The sequence below is a fragment of the Cydia splendana genome, chromosome 25, assembly GCF_910591565.1.
Source record: "Cydia splendana chromosome 25, ilCydSple1.2, whole genome shotgun sequence".
In the NCBI taxonomy this organism is placed as follows: domain Eukaryota; kingdom Metazoa; phylum Arthropoda; class Insecta; order Lepidoptera; family Tortricidae; genus Cydia; species Cydia splendana.
Genome location: NC_085984.1, coordinates 6,723,260 through 6,742,017, shown reverse-complemented (window position 1 = coordinate 6,742,017; position 18,758 = coordinate 6,723,260). Strand labels below are relative to the sequence as shown.

At 37.3% G+C, this 18,758-nt stretch overlaps 5 protein-coding genes across 5 annotated transcripts; 2 read left to right on the top strand and 3 right to left on the bottom strand.

The window, feature by feature from the left end:
• The first annotated feature begins 2 nt into the window (after positions 1-2).
• On the top strand, positions 3-963 carry LOC134802835 (chorion class CB protein M5H4-like). The gene is made up of 2 exons (XM_063775566.1): positions 3-101; positions 575-963. The coding sequence occupies exons 1-2, from the start codon at positions 54-56 to the stop codon at positions 875-877; spliced, it is 351 nt and encodes a 116-aa protein (XP_063631636.1). The 5' UTR covers positions 3-53; the 3' UTR covers positions 878-963.
• A 2,998-nt stretch (positions 964-3,961) lies between these two features.
• Positions 3,962-4,582, bottom strand: LOC134802900 (chorion class CA protein ERA.1-like). The gene is made up of 2 exons (XM_063775619.1): positions 4,476-4,582; positions 3,962-4,236 (listed from the first exon to the last, which is right to left on the bottom strand). Exons 1-2 carry the CDS (start codon positions 4,524-4,526, stop codon positions 3,988-3,990), a joined length of 300 nt encoding a protein of 99 aa, XP_063631689.1. The 5' UTR covers positions 4,527-4,582; the 3' UTR covers positions 3,962-3,987.
• Positions 4,583-4,857: 275 nt separating this feature from the next.
• Positions 4,858-5,532, top strand: LOC134802657 (chorion class CB protein M5H4-like). The gene is made up of 2 exons (XM_063775292.1): positions 4,858-4,905; positions 5,233-5,532. The coding sequence occupies exons 1-2, from the start codon at positions 4,858-4,860 to the stop codon at positions 5,530-5,532; spliced, it is 348 nt and encodes a 115-aa protein (XP_063631362.1).
• Positions 5,533-11,177: 5,645 nt separating this feature from the next.
• On the bottom strand, positions 11,178-13,310 carry LOC134802973 (piggyBac transposable element-derived protein 4). Its single transcript, XM_063775710.1, has 2 exons — positions 13,237-13,310; positions 11,178-13,016 (listed from the first exon to the last, which is right to left on the bottom strand). Exons 1-2 carry the CDS (start codon positions 13,271-13,273, stop codon positions 11,248-11,250), a joined length of 1,806 nt encoding a protein of 601 aa, XP_063631780.1. The 5' UTR covers positions 13,274-13,310; the 3' UTR covers positions 11,178-11,247.
• A 4,640-nt stretch (positions 13,311-17,950) lies between these two features.
• Positions 17,951-18,550, bottom strand: LOC134802945 (chorion class CA protein ERA.1-like). Its single transcript, XM_063775675.1, has 2 exons — positions 18,473-18,550; positions 17,951-18,229 (listed from the first exon to the last, which is right to left on the bottom strand). Exons 1-2 carry the CDS (start codon positions 18,521-18,523, stop codon positions 17,981-17,983), a joined length of 300 nt encoding a protein of 99 aa, XP_063631745.1. The 5' UTR covers positions 18,524-18,550; the 3' UTR covers positions 17,951-17,980.
• Between the last annotated feature and the right edge of the window lie 208 nt (positions 18,551-18,758).

Genomic DNA, 18,758 nt, shown 5'->3' with positions numbered 1-18,758 from the left:
TATTAACCTAAATAATCATTCTTCCTTTGTGAAAGAAACAAGAAACTTAGAAAATGGCATTCAAGACTGTTGTCATCTGTGCTTTTGCCTTTTTGGTCCAGGTATGTTCTTTTTGTTTCTAGACTTTTACTATCCGATTTTGGAAGGAATAGCGAAAATAATTGCCACAAAGATTATTTATATATTTTTTTGGTATTAAATCTTAGACTTCTTAAGACCAATACTATATTTCAACAATCTTTTAATATTACTAAAAGATTCAGCATGAGTAGTTTCTCAAAAATATTAACAACTAGCATTAGCTAGTCCTAGTCCCGGATTTCGTCTGCTTAAAATTATAATTTCCATGACAAAAAGTATCCTATGTCCTTTCCTGAGACTTATACAGACAGTTGTTTTTATTAATAATATACTGGTAATATAGTACAGTACTACTATAATTCTACAGGTAGGTACTATTAGGGACTAAAGGGGATAAATTCAAAAACTTATAAATTTTTTTTCTGCAAAGCTTCTTGAGCTCTTTCACAAGTAAATATATATCACTACTAAGTATAATTTCTGTTGTTTTTAGAGCATTTCTGCTCAGAGAAGCTGTGGTTGTCAATGCCAATCCATCAGCATCCCTAGCAGCGGCGGCGCCCTGAACATTCAGGCTATCGGGCCCATCGTGCCGTCTGGCATCGCCGTCGCCACGGAGCTGGGCCTGTCCGGCGACCTGGACCTGTCCGGCGCGCTGCCGTACCTGAGCGCGGTGGCGTTCGAGGGCCAGTTCGACACCAGCGGCTCGGCGCCGGTGTGCTACGGCTGCGGGGACTGCGTCGCCATCACCCAGCAAATCGGTGGCTCCAGCGGATGCGGATGCGGCAGACGCTAAGTGTTATTACATATTGTATAAAAATACAGTATAAACATACAAATATTAAATGCATTTCTTATTGCTTATAAATCGTATTCTTATTTTAAACTCTCGCGTTTTGTACACATATTTAAATACACAAACGGGTCTACCAGGACATTTCAGCTGAGTTACACCAGCTGAAACGTCGGAATTTAACGTAAATATCGCGGTAGACCCGTTTGTATAATTAAATAACTGTATTCTTAATCCACACTTTCGCATGTAAATTTAGATGGTAGGGTTTTGTTTTCTCGAAGTTATATTACAATAGAGTTTTTATACCAAAAACTAAATTTTAGAAAAGTAACATAGGAGAAATAATATAGCGTGTACGTAAAAACTAGACATGTGAAATCCTGAACTTTAATTACACCCCAAGCAAACTAGAACTTGGCACCCATATAGATCTCAATTCTTTTTCCGGCGAAGTCAACAACGACGAAATATTCTGAATATTGAACTTGGCTCTCATTTAACATTTATGTTTTTGATCATTGTATCCCACAAGTTTGCTAATTATATTAATTACGGGTGACCAGACAATTTTGTGTATTTTGCGAATTTAGTCACACAACACTGGGTAGAATAAATATTATGATTATGCATTTATTACGTTTGTCATTATAAGTAATGGATGCATACGCTTAGAATTGAAATGGCAAAACCGCCGCCTTTTTATTTGTCATATTTGTCTGTCCGTTTCTTAGCATTAGATTTTTTTTATACTACTTCGGTGGCAAACAAGAATACGGCCCGCCTGATATATTTGATAGAGGTAACAACGGGCGGTCTTATCGGATTTACCTTATTTTAGAAATTGTCAGTTGAGCAGTTTAGAGTTTTCTCCGAAAAAAATCTTTGTTAGTAAATGTGCATAAGTAGGTTCTTTTTTGTAAGTAACTACACCTTGGTGTCATTTTTTACCTACTGTATGAATATACGGAATCCTCGATCATGAGTGATCCAACATGCATTGTCCAGTTTAAGTTTTTTGTTAGCATGCACTACTGGTTCGCATTTATATTACTAATTTAGAGATTGTAATGTTCAACAATGATGACTATTACTTGAAAGGCTTTGCGTTTTAGTGGTCACCGCAAAAATTTCAAAATATAAACAACATCATGACATATCGGACGACTTACGGCTTCACTCTGCTTCTTGCGGCGTGCTTTGTGGCGGCCATTTTGGCTGCTAAGAAACGGGTAAGAGTTAAGGCCAGGCCACGCAAGCGGTGTCTCGTGTCTCATAAGGAACTGTATATTACAACGCGCACGTGCACGTCCTGTGCACAGTCTTTATCTGGATCTCTATTGATCTTGCAAATTAGCGACGTAGAGGCAAATATACGGACGAACGAAATACCTAAGAGGTGTGAAACAGGCCGCGAATACTTGGCTTTTACATGTTTTTGTGCGAAACTTTAAGCGTTTATCAAGCGACTATTCTCGCACATGACACGATGGTTTTTCAGTTTTGTTATTAAAAAGAACCGGGAGTTAAGCTTACTTTCGGTTCGTAAGTCGTAAAAATTATGTTTCAGGTTTACTCTATGGATTTTGAACATATCGAATTGACTTATTTTAACCCCAAGTATATAGCGGACATGAAAGTGAGCGCGCAACGATACAACCGCCGAGACCCGACACACTATCTCAATGCGCACTTTGAGGTCTTAGAGCCTCTAGGAAATAATGTCACAGTAAGTATCTATCGCAACTTTTTATCTTATCAGATAGGATAAATGTATGGTTTTAACGAAATACAGTAAGTATATCAACTTTTTCTCTTATCATTATCAAATAGGATAAAGGTATGGTTTTAACGTATTATCCTTACCTTAGAGGACCATAAGAGCTACGGATTTAGCCCCATGTAAGTATGGACAGAAAAAAAAACTATTGGGAGAAATCATCGAAAATTGCCCATTGATAACCAGTTTAGAACAGTTACTGAATGCTGTTTAACGGATAGAAAACTTCCCTGTCCTTAAACATACAACATAATTAAATGAATCATGATCAGAAAGAACCGGACCGAAACGACCTTCAAACCTTCAAGAAAAGAGGGTACTCGCATCTCATAGACCGGCATCGCACTTACAATCCATCTGGTGTGGCGGGTGTATTAACATGGTAATCAATTAGCATCAGGCGATTTTACTGCTAGTTTGCCTCCCATATCATAAAAAATTACAAGTCCTTAACAAAATTTTTTTTTGCAATTCACCTTGTGATGGCTCGGAGTTCACGGACTATATTCGTGTTTTACAGGTAAATTGGTACCTCTATGAGTTCCTAAGCAACGAGTATCGCCGTAGTTTTGTGGAGGGTCATTATAATCTTTGCGATTTTGTATTCACCGATGCTCTTGGCGTCTTTGTTAAAGAAAAACTTGACGCAGCTATTAGAAAATGTCCGTTTCCAAAGGTGAGTGCTTAATATTATTACAAATCATTATTAGCACAAATACCCAGTGGAGAGCAAAGTAAGCACATTTTACAGTACATGTATTTGCGTGATAAATTTATTAACCCTTTACCAGGCTGACAGTTCAAAAATGACAATCCAATGTCAGTCTTACTGAACGCAAATAGAACACATGTTTGAAGTGCCGATTGTGGGAAATATATATCCCTTAGCCTTGTAATGGGTTAACTATACTTAAGTGATAAATTTCCCTCGATTGTTTCAGGCAGTGTATCACGTGGAAAATGTGTCTGTTCCGAACCTGCCTCTTTTATCCTCATTCCCCTTTCCAAAGGGTCGTATGTACTCCAATTTTACAATTACCCAGCGGGGTGGAGTCAAGGAAAAATTATGGAATATACATGCAGATGCACTCATTAAGATGAAATTTCAGTAGATTTGTTTCTAGTGCACGTGCGTGTTTCGCTCACCGTTAGCCTTTATATTATGCACTGTCATAAATTTACTTCAAAGACTTGTTAAACACCATTTTGCAAATCACTATCCTCTTCATATTAAGAAAAAATATTATAAGCATTTCTGTCTAAACTATGGCAATAAAACATATTATTAAACATAGTTTTTTTATTACAAATTTCTTGAGTCAAGTTAGAAAAATCACTGACATCCGCATCCGCACTGTCCGGAGATGGACACGGAGCCGCAGGCGGGCACGCAGCCACCGAAGTCCACGGAGCCGAGCACGGGCACGGAGCCGGTCACGCAGGTGTTGCCGCACGCGTCGATGTCGCCGGACACGCCCACCTGTCCGGTGCCGGTGCCGCCGTACGAGCCGCAGCTCTGTGAGCTCAGTCCGGACGAACCGTATGAGTACTGGTTACAACCGCATGACTGGCTCAGAACCATCTACGGAAGCAACAAATAAAAATAATTATGTATGTCAGTGAATAGTCAAGTGCGAGGGCGAAGTTTATTTTTTATTGATTTATTTTCTAGTATATTTAACAGCCACAATAAGAAACTTTATATTTAAATCGATGGCAATCAGAATAAATAAATAAATAAATATGTATAGACCAAACATAATGCAAACAAACTTTGTATTAATAATTCTTAAGGTAATTTAAATTAATAGATGTGTTTACCTGGAGCAGGCAGGCCTGGATGAAGATAGCAAGGACTACGAAGCGAGACATTTTATAAAGAATACTAATATTCTTTAAACAAAGAACTTAGAATGATGTCCCTGTAAATTGAAGGCCCATTTATACTGACATTGAATTCGTAATGAAGAAATTAGGTCAGCGATAACGCTGTACTGACTTGCTCTCTTACTAAATACTAGTATACTTAACAGTCTTGAATGTCAAAATATCGTTACTCAAATATTTGCGATAAAATATAATTTAGTTATATATTTAATTGTTTTCTTAGTGAGGCAAGAAGGATAACATTTTAGTATAAAATAGGGAGTCTTTAACCTAATTATTCATTCATAGTTTGTGAACAGACTTAGGACTAGCAAAAATGGTCTTCAAAGTTACCGTCATCTGCGCTTTTGCCTTCTTGATACAGGTATGTATACGTTTCGACACTCTCGAGGATTCTAACGAAAGAAGCTTTCTTTGTAGAGGTATAACTTCTAGCCGTTTGAGATTATAAAAATATGATGGCAAAAATTTGTTTACGTAATTAAGATCTGACGTACTTGATTAAGGCGAAATAATCAAAATGCTTTTCTGAATAGCCAGGTCAATTAAGCTTTTGTCAAGGTCACCCAGGAAAGTAAGTGTAAAGAAGTAAAAACAACTAGTTTTCCTAAAAGTCTAATTCGCTTACATTATGATCAGAATGCGGTGTATAATTCTAAATGTTGTACATAATTGCTCATGTTGGTTTTAGAGTATCGCCGGACAGAACTGCGGCTGCAGCTGCCAATCGATCAGCATCCCCAGCAGCGGCGGCGCCCTGAACATTCAGTCTATCGGCCCCATTACTCCGTCCGGCATCGCCGTGGCCACGGAGCTGGGCCTGTCCGGCAACCTGGACCTGTCCGGCGCGCTGCCGTACCTGAGCGCGGTGGCGTTCGAGGGCCAGTTCGACACCAGCGGCTCGGCGCCGGTGTGCTACGGCTGCGGGGACAGCGTCGCCATCACCCAGCAGATCGGCGGCTCCAGCGGATGCGGATGTGGCAGACGCTAAGTCCGATTACATATTGTCGTACTTACAGTATAAACATGAAAATATTAAATGCATTTCTCATTGCTTACCTATAAATCGTATTCTTATAACACTTTAAAATCTCGCGTTTTGTATACATGTTTTTTGCACACACAGCCGAAACGTCGGAATTTAAGGTAAAAACAATGAAATTTTATCGCGTAGACCCGTTTGTGTAATTAAATAATTGTATTTTTAATCCACACATTCGCATGTAAATTTAGATGTTAGGATTTTGTATCCTCGAGATAATTTTACAAAAATGTAATAAATGATTTCCTAGCCTAGTCGGTAATGAACTAAGTAATGACCCTGCCTTTGAAGCCGGAGCTCTCGTTCGAATCGCAGTAAGAACATTTATTTAAACATCAAGTGTTTAGGTATCACGGATATTCGTTCCTTAATATACTATATGTATTCTTATATAAGTTTGCTAATTATATTAATTACGGGTGGCCAGACAATTATTTTGTGCATTTTGCGAACTTAGTCACGCAACACTGGGTAGAATAAATATTATGATTAGTAATTTATTCCGTGTATACATTATATCGGTAATGGATGCACACGATTAGAGTTCCGTGGCCGAAATGGCAAAAACGCCGCCTTTTTATTTGTCATATTTGACTGTCCGTTTCTTAGCATTAGATATTTTTAATACTACTTCATGGCAAACAAGCATACGGCCCGCCTAATTAATTAGGTAAGGGTAACAACAGGCGGGTGGATTTCAAAATCCTGCGAAAACTTATGGTTCGGTCTTTATAAAAAAACTAGTAGGTTGTGCGAGTTGCAACTTTTTTATATATTTTTAAGAACTATTATCTTCATGTTCCTTCAATTACCATCTCCAATAACTTAATAGTTTTTTTTATATAAAATGTTTTATGTGTCTAATGTCATCACCGTCTACCGGAAAAATCTGAACCTTTTTGTTTGCAGTGAAAATTATAGCATACCTATCGTACGATTGCGATTTTTCTTTTACTTATATCTTTTCCATGTTGTTGTTTAGCACATGAAAAAATATGCAATAATTCCTTCACCGAGAAAGTACATTTAAAAATATTTAAAGTTTTGTCACGACTATTCGTCAACGCCGTCATAGTAATGTCAATGTGAGCTTATCTCCGTGTATGAACAACGAAATACCGCTAAAGGTCCTTGCCCTATTTTTCACTTTAATATAGAATGCCAAAAATGATTTCACTATAAAGTCACATCATTGAATCGTGAGAAATATTACGAACAAATTTGTAAAACGTAGTTTGTCACAACAGAGCATCATCATCGTTATGCTTTGGTTTAAAAAAGTTACAAATGATATATTAGAAATAATTATTAAAATGAATGGCAAACTACATGAAGTTTATTGTGTAGCATAGACATTAACTACTATTATTCGTATTCTAGAAATAAAAACAAGAAACTCTCAAATCGTCAACACCATACCCATCATCACCGGGAAAAAATGACGACCGGTGATGATTTCATGTGTATGGTGATGACGATTCTCAGAAACTTTTCTAGTTATTTTGCTATAATTCATTATGAAATTAAGCTGTATGTTTGAAAAACGTTCTCTATGTCTTCTAACACTATATAATGTCTACCTTATAAATGTAGAATAAATGTAGAAGAAGATATGACTATTTCTTTCACACTAGAGGATGGTTAGTTTTTAAATAACATTTTGACTGAAGTAGGCAAAATTTAGGTCACTTAGAACCTAGAACATACAAATGTTTATTTTTTATTATCTAATAATGTAAATCGTGCAACTTAGAGTCTGTAATTGCATGTTAGTCGTGTTAAAACAAAGTATTTAAACAAGCAACATATATTAAGTTTTAAGCGACCATAGGCTACGGTACTGGCTCACTATCGTGATGGCCTTATGTTTTTTGATAATATTATATTAATTGATGTATATAATTACAGCAATTAATAATTATACCATTGGGTAGTCACCGGGCCCAATACCTAACATTTTGTAATTTATGACATGCATTACAAGTAGGGGTCTTGCAACTTATAAAACACTGATTATATATTAATGTTTAGCTATTAAACAACATATATATGGATTTAAATCATTATAGCTATTTTTAAAGTTAATTTATAAAACAACAAAAATACAAACTTATGCAATGAATCAAATTATCAAAAATAGTAATATATCATAAAAATTAAGCTCACTGGTAAGCCAGCAATTTTATAATATGATATAAATACCAAGTTATGCAGTAGATAAAAGAAGATGCGGGTTTAAACTGATAATAAGAGTACAATATTGTTAATATGATTTAACATTGAAAAAACCCAAAAAAATAAATGAATACATAAACTGCCTATTTCGGAAAATAAATTATTTAAAATTATACAATAAAAATACTTATTATATATTTATTTATATGAATTAATTGTATTTTTTATAATTTTCTAAAAATAATTTATGTAGCTAGTCTTATGTTCAAAAACATGTTATTTGTAATGTTTATTAAAGTTCTAAAGCCTTACAATTAAAAAAAGTTTTTGTTTTTTTAATACGTTTTTAATACATATATAAATTAGTTCCCAAATCGTCATTACCGTACATGCAGTGTCATTACCGTCTATAAAAGAGTCATTACCATACCATGATTGTCATCACCATCTTGCGTTTTTATTTTCCGAAAGCGATAACTTCAAATATAAGCCACAAATGATTGTATAAATTCCATAAATATCCTCAATATACAGCCCCCTATTACTTTACCCAGCTAGAATCGTGTTAAATTAAACATTACAAAAAAATATTTTTTTGTATGGTGAAATTTTTTGCGATGAAATCCACCCAGGCGGTCTTATCGGATTTACCTTAGTTTAGAAATTACCAGTTAAGCAGTTTTGAGTTTTCTCCGAAAAAAATCTTTGTAAGTAAATGTGCATAAGTTGTTTTTTTGTAAGTTACTATAGGTATTGCATTAGTGTAATTTTTTACTTACTGTATGAATATACGGAATCCTCTATCATGAGAGATCCAACACCCAGTTTCAGTTTTTTTAGCATGCACTACTGGTTCGCATTTAGGTATATTTAGGGTTTGCACGACGGATCCGAAATGTATGGGAAGATCCGCGGATCCGGATCCAGATCCGGATAATTGCATACATTTCGGATCCGGATTTCAAACCCTAGGTATATTACTAATTTAGAGATTATAATGTTCAACAATGATGACTATTACTTGAAAGGCTTTTGCGTTTTAGTGGTCACCGCAAAAATTTCAATATATAAACATCATCATGACATATCGGACGACACGTTACAGCTTCACTCTGCTTCTTGCGGCGTGTTTTGCGGCGGCCATTTTGGCTGCTAAGAAACGGGTAAGAGTTAAGGCCAGGCCACACCGGCTGCGTGTGTGTAGACGTGCACGTGAACGTGCGAAAATATTGGACGCACACGTCACGCAAGCGGTGTGTCGTCTCACATAAGGAACTGTATATTACAACGCGCACGTACACGTCACGGTGTGCACAGGGCACTCGGTGCACTCGGTGTTTAACCCTTCTTTGCATGATTTTTCTTTTTGCCCGAAATGAATACATATGTCACGTAATTGTTTGCTGATTCTGGGAAAAATAGAAAAAAAAATTACATCGATTTTTACTGCAAAATCAGTGCTAGAAGTTGCATAGGCTAAATCATATTTATGTAAATATATAATATTCAGTAAGATATACATATATGAAAAATCTTAGTACCATCAGAAAGGTACCTACGCTATTTGTGATATACCTATGATAAAGTTCTTAAATATAAAACAATTACAAACCCCGAAAAAGACGCCCAAAATCACATGCTAAAAATCATCAACTTCTGGGTTTTTCCAAGTTTTCCGACATTTCGTCTCAAAGCAAATGTAATTTTTAGAGTACAAAACCGTACAAAACTTTGTTCACGGTGCTCTTATGGGATCACTTCGGTCTTGCAAATCGGTTAAATGCGTTTTTCTTAACCCCTCAGCTGTGGGAGATGAATATGGCCGCTCCCCCTCATCTGTGGCAGCCTAAGGGGTCTGCTCCACAGACAGGGTTTCTAGGTCCACGTGCAAGTGGAAAATTGCGATTTATTCCGTTTTTTACAATGATACAGTCTATAGTTTGTATTTTTTCTGCCCTTTATTTAATTATCTAACTGCTACTTAAAATTACGACCATTAAACGAACATAAAGTAACTGTACAGTCGAATTCAAATTATAGGTACCGCAATGTATCTTTCATTTTCTATTGTAATAAAAAAATAAACAGTTTTTAGGCGTATCTGTTACTCTAATTATGTACATAATGTAATCATACACATCAAAAAAACATAAAATGTCAGGCTTATCAATTAAATACATGATATATACCATTTGAAAACTTTATTGAAATTATGTCTGCCCTAGAAATGTCGCACGTAAATAAGTTTCTAATTACATGCATTGAGGAGTCCTACCACACCCTATGTAATAAGTTTATACATAAATAAGAAATTTAAGTTGTAAACTATCTGTGGCCAAAGTAATAGTAATGCAGGTGCAGTAGTTTATGGTAAGAAATGTTTAAAAAATGCTTTTAATTATTCATGCACCATTGATAGCCCACAAAATGTTGAAAAATCACAGCAACCAGCAGCCTTAATCCAAAGAAATTCCGTTTCTCAGGGTATTAATGAAACAATATTTAATAATAAATAATCGCACTTGTTCATATTAAACAAAAAACATCTAAAAACTTGATCTGAAAACAAGACATATATAGACCAAATCACATCTACATGGTTTGATTAATATGGACATACCTTGACCGTAAGAGCAATAAAGGGATATTTCAGAATGTGTGAAGAGTAACACCTAAAAATCTTAGTAGCAAACCCCACCACCATCATTATTATTATCATCATCATCATCATCATCATCATCACTGTCGCCTAGTACCCATATTAAAAGCCTTGCATAATTAATTTTTATTAAATTTTTTCTACTCGTCAATCTCAGTATAAAGACTTCATGGAACAAACTATAATCTTACAAATTAAATGTCCAGCCCTTGCTCTCACTCATTACAGTTGCGCTGAGCTGTGTTATTATAGCCTATGTGGAAAGAGAAGTATCGTAGAATGTATTAGTCCCCATACAAACCGCGACACTTCCCTAAATCATTCACTCACTCGCCCTCCCGAACGCCACGGCTGGCGGGGCACGTCCGGCCGCGCGTGGGTTTGTTTGCGTTCTCCAACATCTATATTTGTAAGATTGAGTTGTATGTGTACTACTTATGTATTGCTTTTGACTTGTAGAAAAAGTAATGTATGCAACTGTACATAATTAGGCCATAAACACTCGTGTATAATGCAAGTCGCTTCGCTCGTTGCATTAAATCACACTCGTGTTTTAAGGCCTATCATTATGTATCAGTTGCATAAACTACTATTATACCATCCAAGTGTGAGTCAAACTCGCGTACTAAGGGTTTCTAACCACAGGTGCACATTAATCAAATCAAAAATCAAATAAAAATAATTTATTTGCCATAAAACATAATTATATTAATATAGCAAAACAGTAACTAGTTAACCTGTGAAGTACAAAAATAAAAAAACAAACATTACAGAAAGGACTGCTAACCTAAAGACTAGGATGAGAATCTTTATTATTTCAGCTGTGACCTCTAAGGATGATACAGTGAAAAGCATGACGATACGCACAAAGCCTTGCCATCACACCCTTCGCAGTATGAAATTGTGGGTTTGCGGCACACAACACATTTCCTTCGTCGATGCCGAGGATAACCAGCATGTTGTAACACTTTTTCAAAATATTTAGGCATATGCCTTCCGGGTATGGTTAAAATTGCCGGTGGACGTGGCGAGACTGGCTTGTGACGCTGAAGCAACTGAATCACCAAGTATTTACGAAAATTTCGGTGTGTCATTGACGGGTCGTTTTGTTTAAGCATTATAAACGCATTTAATGTGCTAGCATTTAGTAGCCGTTTGAAAAATTTTTTATACCACACTTTTGTGCGTGTCCGTTCTATGGGGTACATGGCTAGCATTTGGTCTTTTTTATCAACCCCTCCCATACAGATATTATAATCGTGTATGAGAGCAGGTTTGACTATGCCACCGCATTCCAGAGTTGTTAAGCCATGGTATGTCGAAATAAGAGCAACACGCTTCTTATCTCGCCATACAATAAGGTCAACATCTCCGGATGTGCAACCGCACACCTGGCCGACATTCATATCCCTATTTGTCAAATTTGTCAACTCAACGGGAACGAATTGACGATTTGTGCGTAGAGTACCAACGCAGTCAAACCCCAAAAGCTTCAACTCCCTCGCTAGAGCAGGGGAGTTATAATAGTTGTCCATCCATACTGTGTGACCCTTGTGCTCCAAACCACGGAGAAGTTTAAGCACAAGAGTCGGTATTTTTCCAGATATGGGATCCTGCTCATTCTGGTTTGTGACGCTCTGTTTTGCCTCTACCTGAAATCGCCATAGGTAGCCCGTTTGGGATTCGCATATTTCATAAGTTTTAATGCCTACTTGTGCTGCCTTGTTAGGTATGTGGTTTTTAATATTTAGCCAACCCTTCCATTGTGTTAAACTTTCGTCTAATGCAATATTTTGGCCTAAAGTGTACAATGAAGATAATTTAATATTGAGATGCTGCACAATAGGCAACAATTTATGCAATTTCGCTTCATCATTTGAAAGTCTGTCAGCGGTACATGTGGCATTGTCGTTAAAGTGCAAACACTTGCTCAGCAGTAAAAAGCGGTCGATAGACATATTGGTGGAGAATTCTGGAGTACAAAATATGTCTTTGGTGGTGTTCCAATACTCGTCTAGACGGCTTTTCACTACGATACCCATGGCCAAATTTAAAGCAAAATAAGTATATAACTCGTCCACTGTTGTGTCTACCCATCTTATTATTCTGCTATTGGGAGCGATTCCCTGCAGCAGCATTGCCGCTGCTAACTGCTGAGCGTATTTATTTGTTTCGTTGGCTACATGCTCAATAATAGAACGATCCCATATTGCAACGAATGCTTCGTAAGGGTTGGTATAAAGAGCAGTGCGTCTATTAGCCTGGGAGAAGCTTTCCCTTCTTAAGTTTGGTGAAACTTGAGGCTGTGGGAACTGTCTCCATACAAACCTTAATTTCTCTGGATAAGGAGCTGGACAATCTGCGGCTGTTGTTGGCTGCTCTGTGGGCTCTATAATTGGGGTTGGTGCTGGCTCCGTAGGTTCGACAACCGAAGTAGCAGGGACTGGATTTGGAGGTGGCCAAGAGTACTCCACGGTTGTTGATGACTCTATTTCGTCATCACTGTCGATGTCAGATAAGTACACCCGGGATACTCTTGGCAAAACTATAGGAAACCGTTCTTCGCCTTCATCGTCTTCGCTGTCGTCTGCGTCACTGCCTGTGCAAATAATAACCAAGTGAATATACAGCAGTATGTATTTACAGTCACCTGCAGAGGACGCTAACACCCTCCTCGAACTATCGATTATTTCTTATTGGGCCCAAAATTAACGATCTCCTATGTATGAAGAGAGCGTTAATTTTATTCTGCAGACTGTACTATAAGGAAAATTATGTAAGAACAGTGTATTGTTTAATAACTATATTGAAATACTTACCATAAAAGAGAACGTTTTCTATTTCATCATCCCGCATTGGGCGGCGGCGGATCGCGGCAGAAACGGTTGCTTCAGATGTTCTGAAATAAACGAATATATTAAAAAAAATATAAAGTTAAAGCCAACAACTGTATTAAAAAAACGAAACTTACGTTTTTGTCCCTCGGCGTATGGCTCGTAATTGCGTCGTTGATTTTGAAACTTGTGCCCCTTGCGGGTGTGGTTCCTGAGGTATGGTATTTATACTAAACGCATCTGGCGGTGTCGATTCCAGACCTTCTGAAAATGCCGCCAGTGTTTCGGCTGCCGATAACCTATAAAATAATCATCAGTTAAAATAGTGTGTCCTTCAAAACTTCAGAGAATCATAGGGAATTGTTAAAAGGTTATTTAAGTAAAAATATTTACAGCGATGAAATCCTTGCTTCTGTCTCAGATGGCATGTCCCAATCCATGTAATCCAGAGTATCACTGAAATAAAATATAAAAATTAATAAAAATCCATGACTTAAAATGTCTATCAAAAGATAGCAAAAGATAATTACAAGTCATAAACACCGACAGGAGACGGGTGATGGCTGACTAGGCCCGGCCTCCTCTATTATTCCGGTACCGACAGGAGACGACGGTGATGGCTGACTAGGCCCGGCCTCCTCTATTATTCCGGTACCGACAGGAGACGACGGTGATGGCTGACTAGGCCCGGCCACCTCTATTATTCCGGTACCGACAGGTGACGATGGTGATGGTTGACTAGGCGCAGCCACCTCTGCTATCCCGGTACCGACAGACGCCGACGGTGATGGTTGACTGGGCTCGACCTCCTCTACTATCCCCGGTTGAACACCAAAGTCGAAGAAACGTCTAAAATACCAAAATATAATTAAGCCTTCCATTTTACAAACAAAACAAATGATCATGTGTGACGTTGTCTGGGTAAAGGGACCCAATTGTAGGTGGCGTTTACGCCAATGTTAACGATGACGCAATCTAAACCGACGCCGCGCAACGTAAGCGCCATCGACAATAAGGTCCCTGTTCCCAGATAAAGTCACATATAAACTATAGTATAGATATACTTACACGGTTTTTTTTCGTAAAGGAATCTCCAATCCCAGCCCTTCTGGCCAGTCCTTAAGAGGGCCGCAGTAAATTCTAAATAAAATAATAAAATGAAATGCAACAAAAACACCATATTGATTATTGACACACAATCAACCATAACTTTATTACTTTTACTTTTCTAAGGTGTTGGGCCTTGCGTTCCTACCGCTACCAACCCCCCGCGCGCGCACTCCACCTCTTGTTTCTATACCCCCCCGTGCAGGTACCCCGCCTCTTGTGCGCACACTACCTCTTGTGCGCACACCACCTCTTGTACGCACACTACCTCTTGTACGCACACTACCTCTTGTGCGCACACCACCTCTTGTGCACACAACCACCTCTTCCATCACCTCTTACAGTTTTTCCAGAGCATGGCCTATGTTAAAAAATAAGAAAAACGCAAAAATGTTACACATGCAAAAGCGTGACAAATCAAGTGCATTATGATATTAAATTATACTCTGTATTGTGCAGGTATAAAATTGTTTCATAAACCTTATAAATATATTAATAAAACATTACGACAGCAGTTTGTCGTCAAAAAAAATCGGGCCTAGAACTAGTAAAAAATTCAGTTGCAATATTTAACCCGAACCAACATATTAATTACGTACAAAAAATATTTTATTTACAAAATGCATTAAGTATTACAGTTAAATTTTTCTGTGACCCCAACACTTTAGGCTAGGTCTGTGTCGTAGGTGGGCACTATTACAGCATGATTACTTGATTAATAAGTATTCTAATCTTGTGCTACAGAACTATGGTGAAATTTTGAACACCTAAGAGCCATATTGTTAGAGGTGCTTAGGTAGGCCATACTGAACACCTTTACTATGAGATCAACTCTGAAATCAGAAAAGATAATTGGCTACTTCATATATTTCGGCCAATGATAAGTCAACGTTTTGTATGGGAAGGCCAAAATTTAATTTTTTTCGGATTTCTTGGTTGGTCCCATACCAAAATCATTCCCATATTAATTGCTCGAGGTGGTTACGACGTACCTAACCACCTCGAGCAATTGACATAGATGTTAAAAAACACCCTGTTTACAAGGTGCATGGCCAAAAAAGAGGGTCATTCCCTTTAAGGGTATATTTGGTATCGTACTCTGGTTGGAAAATAATATTTAAAAAAATAATTTCGCGGAAAAATTTTTGAAGTGAAAACTTTATTAGCGGCGCTGAGCACTTTTTGAGGTGGGGAAAAAATTATAAACTCGATTCAGCGTAACGCATAACGCGTAACGTAACGCTGACGTCATGTGTCACGGACAATGTTATTCCCCAAAGAACTTTAGTCATAACGTATCATAATCAGGTCAATTATTTAAAACTGGACTTTTATATTAAGCAATAAAGCTCAATGTTCTAATCTTGTATGGGCTGAAATACGAGGACCTCACAGTTACGTTCTAACTTTATATCACTCAAATATAATTCAATAAAGCTACATCTTGATGAAATCGCTAATAAAAGTGAACTCTAGTACTGGTGAATAAAACTCAATATATCATGACCAAATATATTTAGATGCGAGATCTGCAAGGTTACTTTGCAATTTCTATTCGAATTTTAAACAATTAACGCTACAAATTTAACCTCACTGGCCAGCAATTTCGGAACTAAAGTTTTTCAATAGAAAGGAGGATGGGTCAATTATACATAGTGCTGCAGACATTTTAGACTAGTCATTGAGTTTTCACTTCTGTCGGCACTCCCGGAGTGCAACCCGTTTTTTAGGGTTCCGTACCCAAAGGGTAAAACCGAACCCTATTACTAAGACTTCGCTGTCCGTCCGTCCGTCCGTCCGTCTGTCATCAGGCTGTATCTCACGAACCGTGATAGCTAGACAGTTGAAATTTTCACAGATGATGTATTTCTGTTGCCGCTATAACAACAAATACTAAAAACAGAATAAAATAAAGATTTAAATGGGGCTCCCATACAACAAACGTGATTTTTGACCAAAGTTAAGCAACGTCGGGAGTGGTCACTTGGTCAGTATTTGGATGGGTGACCGTTTTTTTTTTTTTTTTTTTTTTTTTTTTTTTTTTTTTTTTTTTTTTTTTTTTTTTTTGCATTATGGTACGGAACCCTTCGTGCGCGAGTCCGACTCGCACTTGCCCGGTTTTTTTTTTGTATGGGGCTGGATCATCTTTAAGTGGGCCAACTGTCCATAGAAAAAAAAATATTATTATTCAATTTTTTTTTTTTAATCAGATTATTATACCAAATCTGCCATTAAAAGAAATGACCCTCTTTTTTGGCCACCTTGTATACTTACATAGGTATTAAAAAATTATAAATATCTCACCTACAATAAAATCTCTCAAACTAGTACTTTCATCTTAAAAAGAAAACACGATAAAAAAAAAACTGTGAATATTCGGCGATAAGATTATTAGTTAGTAAGTGGAATGTCCATGCTATGCAAACGTGCGTTAGTAACATGACAGCGCCGTCTGTGGCGACAGCCTGGCAGGTGCTCGTCCAGTCTGTTGCGACAGCCCGAGAGGTTATGTGCCGACCGTTATTTAGTTTGATAGCTATTATTCACTTTAAACAGATTTTAAACTAATTTCATTGTATTTAATATAATCTATATGAACTACGACATATTATGATTGTTTTGAGACATAGTAAAACTTATACAAATAATAAGAAACCGAGCAAGAAAATTTCGGCTATGACTTGGCATGTCATTTCGTCACACCTTTAGCACTTATATTATTCTAAAAACACACCCAAACATAGTATTAACAAAAGTTTACTTACATTTCCTAAGCTTTTTAACGGTTTCACCATAAAAATCCACAATTTTACTATAAAAACACGTAACATCCTACTCGTCACAGTGGCTGTTTTTGACTGACGAAAGTTAACGACTTTTTCAACCGTTGAACATTCAAATGTTCGCTTGCTAGCTGTCTTGCTTCATTCACTCCACGATTAAATATGTCAGAGCGAGTTAAACATATGTTTCACTGATATTTTACCTTGAGTTTAGGCGCGAATTATGCGAACCTGGCAGGTTGAGCCACAGATAAACCGCCAATTTTATGACCGCCTGAAAGGCGCTCCCACAGTTGAGGCTGACAGTTCAAAACTGACAATCCAATGTCAGTCTTACTGAACGCAAATAGAACACATGTTTGAAGTGCCGTAAGTGTGAAATATATATCCCTTAGCCTTGTAACGGGTTAACTATACTTAAGTGGTAAATTTCCCTCGATTGTTTCGGGCAGTGTATCACGTGGAAAATGTGTCTGTTCCGAACCTGCCTCTTTTATCCTCATTCCCCTTTCCAAAGGGACGTATGTACTCCAATTTTACAATTACCCAGCGGGGTGGCGTCAAGGAAAAATTATGGAATATACATGCAGATGCACTCATTAAGATGAAATTTCAGTAGATTTGTTTCTAGTACACGTTCGTGTTTCGCTCACCGTTAGCCTGTATATTAAGCACTGTCATAAATTTACTTCAAAGACTTGTTAAACATCATTTTGCAAATCACTTTCCTCTTCATATTGGGAAAAATAATTATAAGCATTTCTGTCTAAACTATGGCAATAAAACAAAATATTAAACATATTTTTTTATTACAAATTTCTTGAGTCAAGTTAGAAAAATCACTGACATCCGCATCCGCACTGTCCGGAGATGGAAACGGAGCCGCAGGCGGGCACGCAGCCGCCGAAGTCCACGGAGCCGAGCACGGGCACGGAGCCGGTCACGCAGGTATTACCGCACGCGTCGATGTTGCCGGACACGCCCACCTGTCCGGTGCCGGTGCCGCCGTACGAGCCGCAGCTCTGTGAGCTCAGTCCGGACGAACCGTATGAGTACTGGTTACAACCGCATGACTGGCTCAGAACCATCTACGGAAGCAACAAATAAAAATAATTATGTATGTCAGTGAATAGTCAAGTGCTAGGGCGAAGTTTATTTTTTTTTTATTATTTTTCTAGTATATTTAACAGCCACAATAAGAAACGTTATATTTAAATCGATGACAATCAGAATAAATAAATAAATAAATAAATATGTATAGACCAAACATAATGCGAACAAAATTTGTATTAATAATTCTTAAGGTAATTTAAATTAATATATGTGTTTACCTGGAGCAGGCAGGCCTGGATGAAGATAGCAAGGACTACGAAGCGACACATTTTACAAAGAATACTAATATTCTTTAAACAAAGAACTTAGAATAGAATGATGTCCCTGTAAATTGAAGGCCCATTTATACTGACATTGAATTCGTAATGAAGAAATTAGGTCAGCGATAACGCTGTACTGACTTGCTCTCTTACTAAATACTAGTATACTTAACAGTCTTGAGTGTCAAAATATCGTTACTTAAATATTTGCGATAAAATATAATTTAGTTACATATTTAATTGT

What these genes read in the sequence shown, in the direction of transcription:
- LOC134802835 (XM_063775566.1), top strand. Translation starts at nt 54, where the DNA reads ATGGCATTCAAGACTGTTGTCATCTGTGCTTTTGCCTTTTTGGTCCAG. An exon ending in CTTTTGCCTTTTTGGTCCAG is followed by an intron (nt 102 to 574) that starts GTATGTTCTTTT and finishes TGTTGTTTTTAG; the next exon opens with AGCATTTCTGCTCAGAGAAG.
- LOC134802900 (XM_063775619.1), bottom strand. Translation starts at nt 4,526, where the DNA reads ATGTCTCGCTTCGTAGTCCTTGCTATCTTCATCCAGGCCTGCCTGCTC. An exon ending in TCCAGGCCTGCCTGCTCCAG is followed by an intron (nt 4,237 to 4,475) that starts GTAAACACATCT and finishes TTGCTTCCGTAG; the next exon opens with ATGGTTCTGAGCCAGTCATG.
- LOC134802973 (XM_063775710.1), bottom strand. Translation starts at nt 13,273, where the DNA reads ATGCGGGATGATGAAATAGAAAACGTTCTCTTTTATG. An exon ending in AGAAAACGTTCTCTTTTATG is followed by an intron (nt 13,017 to 13,236) that starts GTAAGTATTTCA and finishes TTATTTGCACAG; the next exon opens with GCAGTGACGCAGACGACAGC.
- LOC134802657 (XM_063775292.1), top strand. Translation starts at nt 4,858, where the DNA reads ATGGTCTTCAAAGTTACCGTCATCTGCGCTTTTGCCTTCTTGATACAG. An exon ending in CTTTTGCCTTCTTGATACAG is followed by an intron (nt 4,906 to 5,232) that starts GTATGTATACGT and finishes TGTTGGTTTTAG; the next exon opens with AGTATCGCCGGACAGAACTG.
- LOC134802945 (XM_063775675.1), bottom strand. Translation starts at nt 18,523, where the DNA reads ATGTGTCGCTTCGTAGTCCTTGCTATCTTCATCCAGGCCTGCCTGCTC. An exon ending in TCCAGGCCTGCCTGCTCCAG is followed by an intron (nt 18,230 to 18,472) that starts GTAAACACATAT and finishes TTGCTTCCGTAG; the next exon opens with ATGGTTCTGAGCCAGTCATG.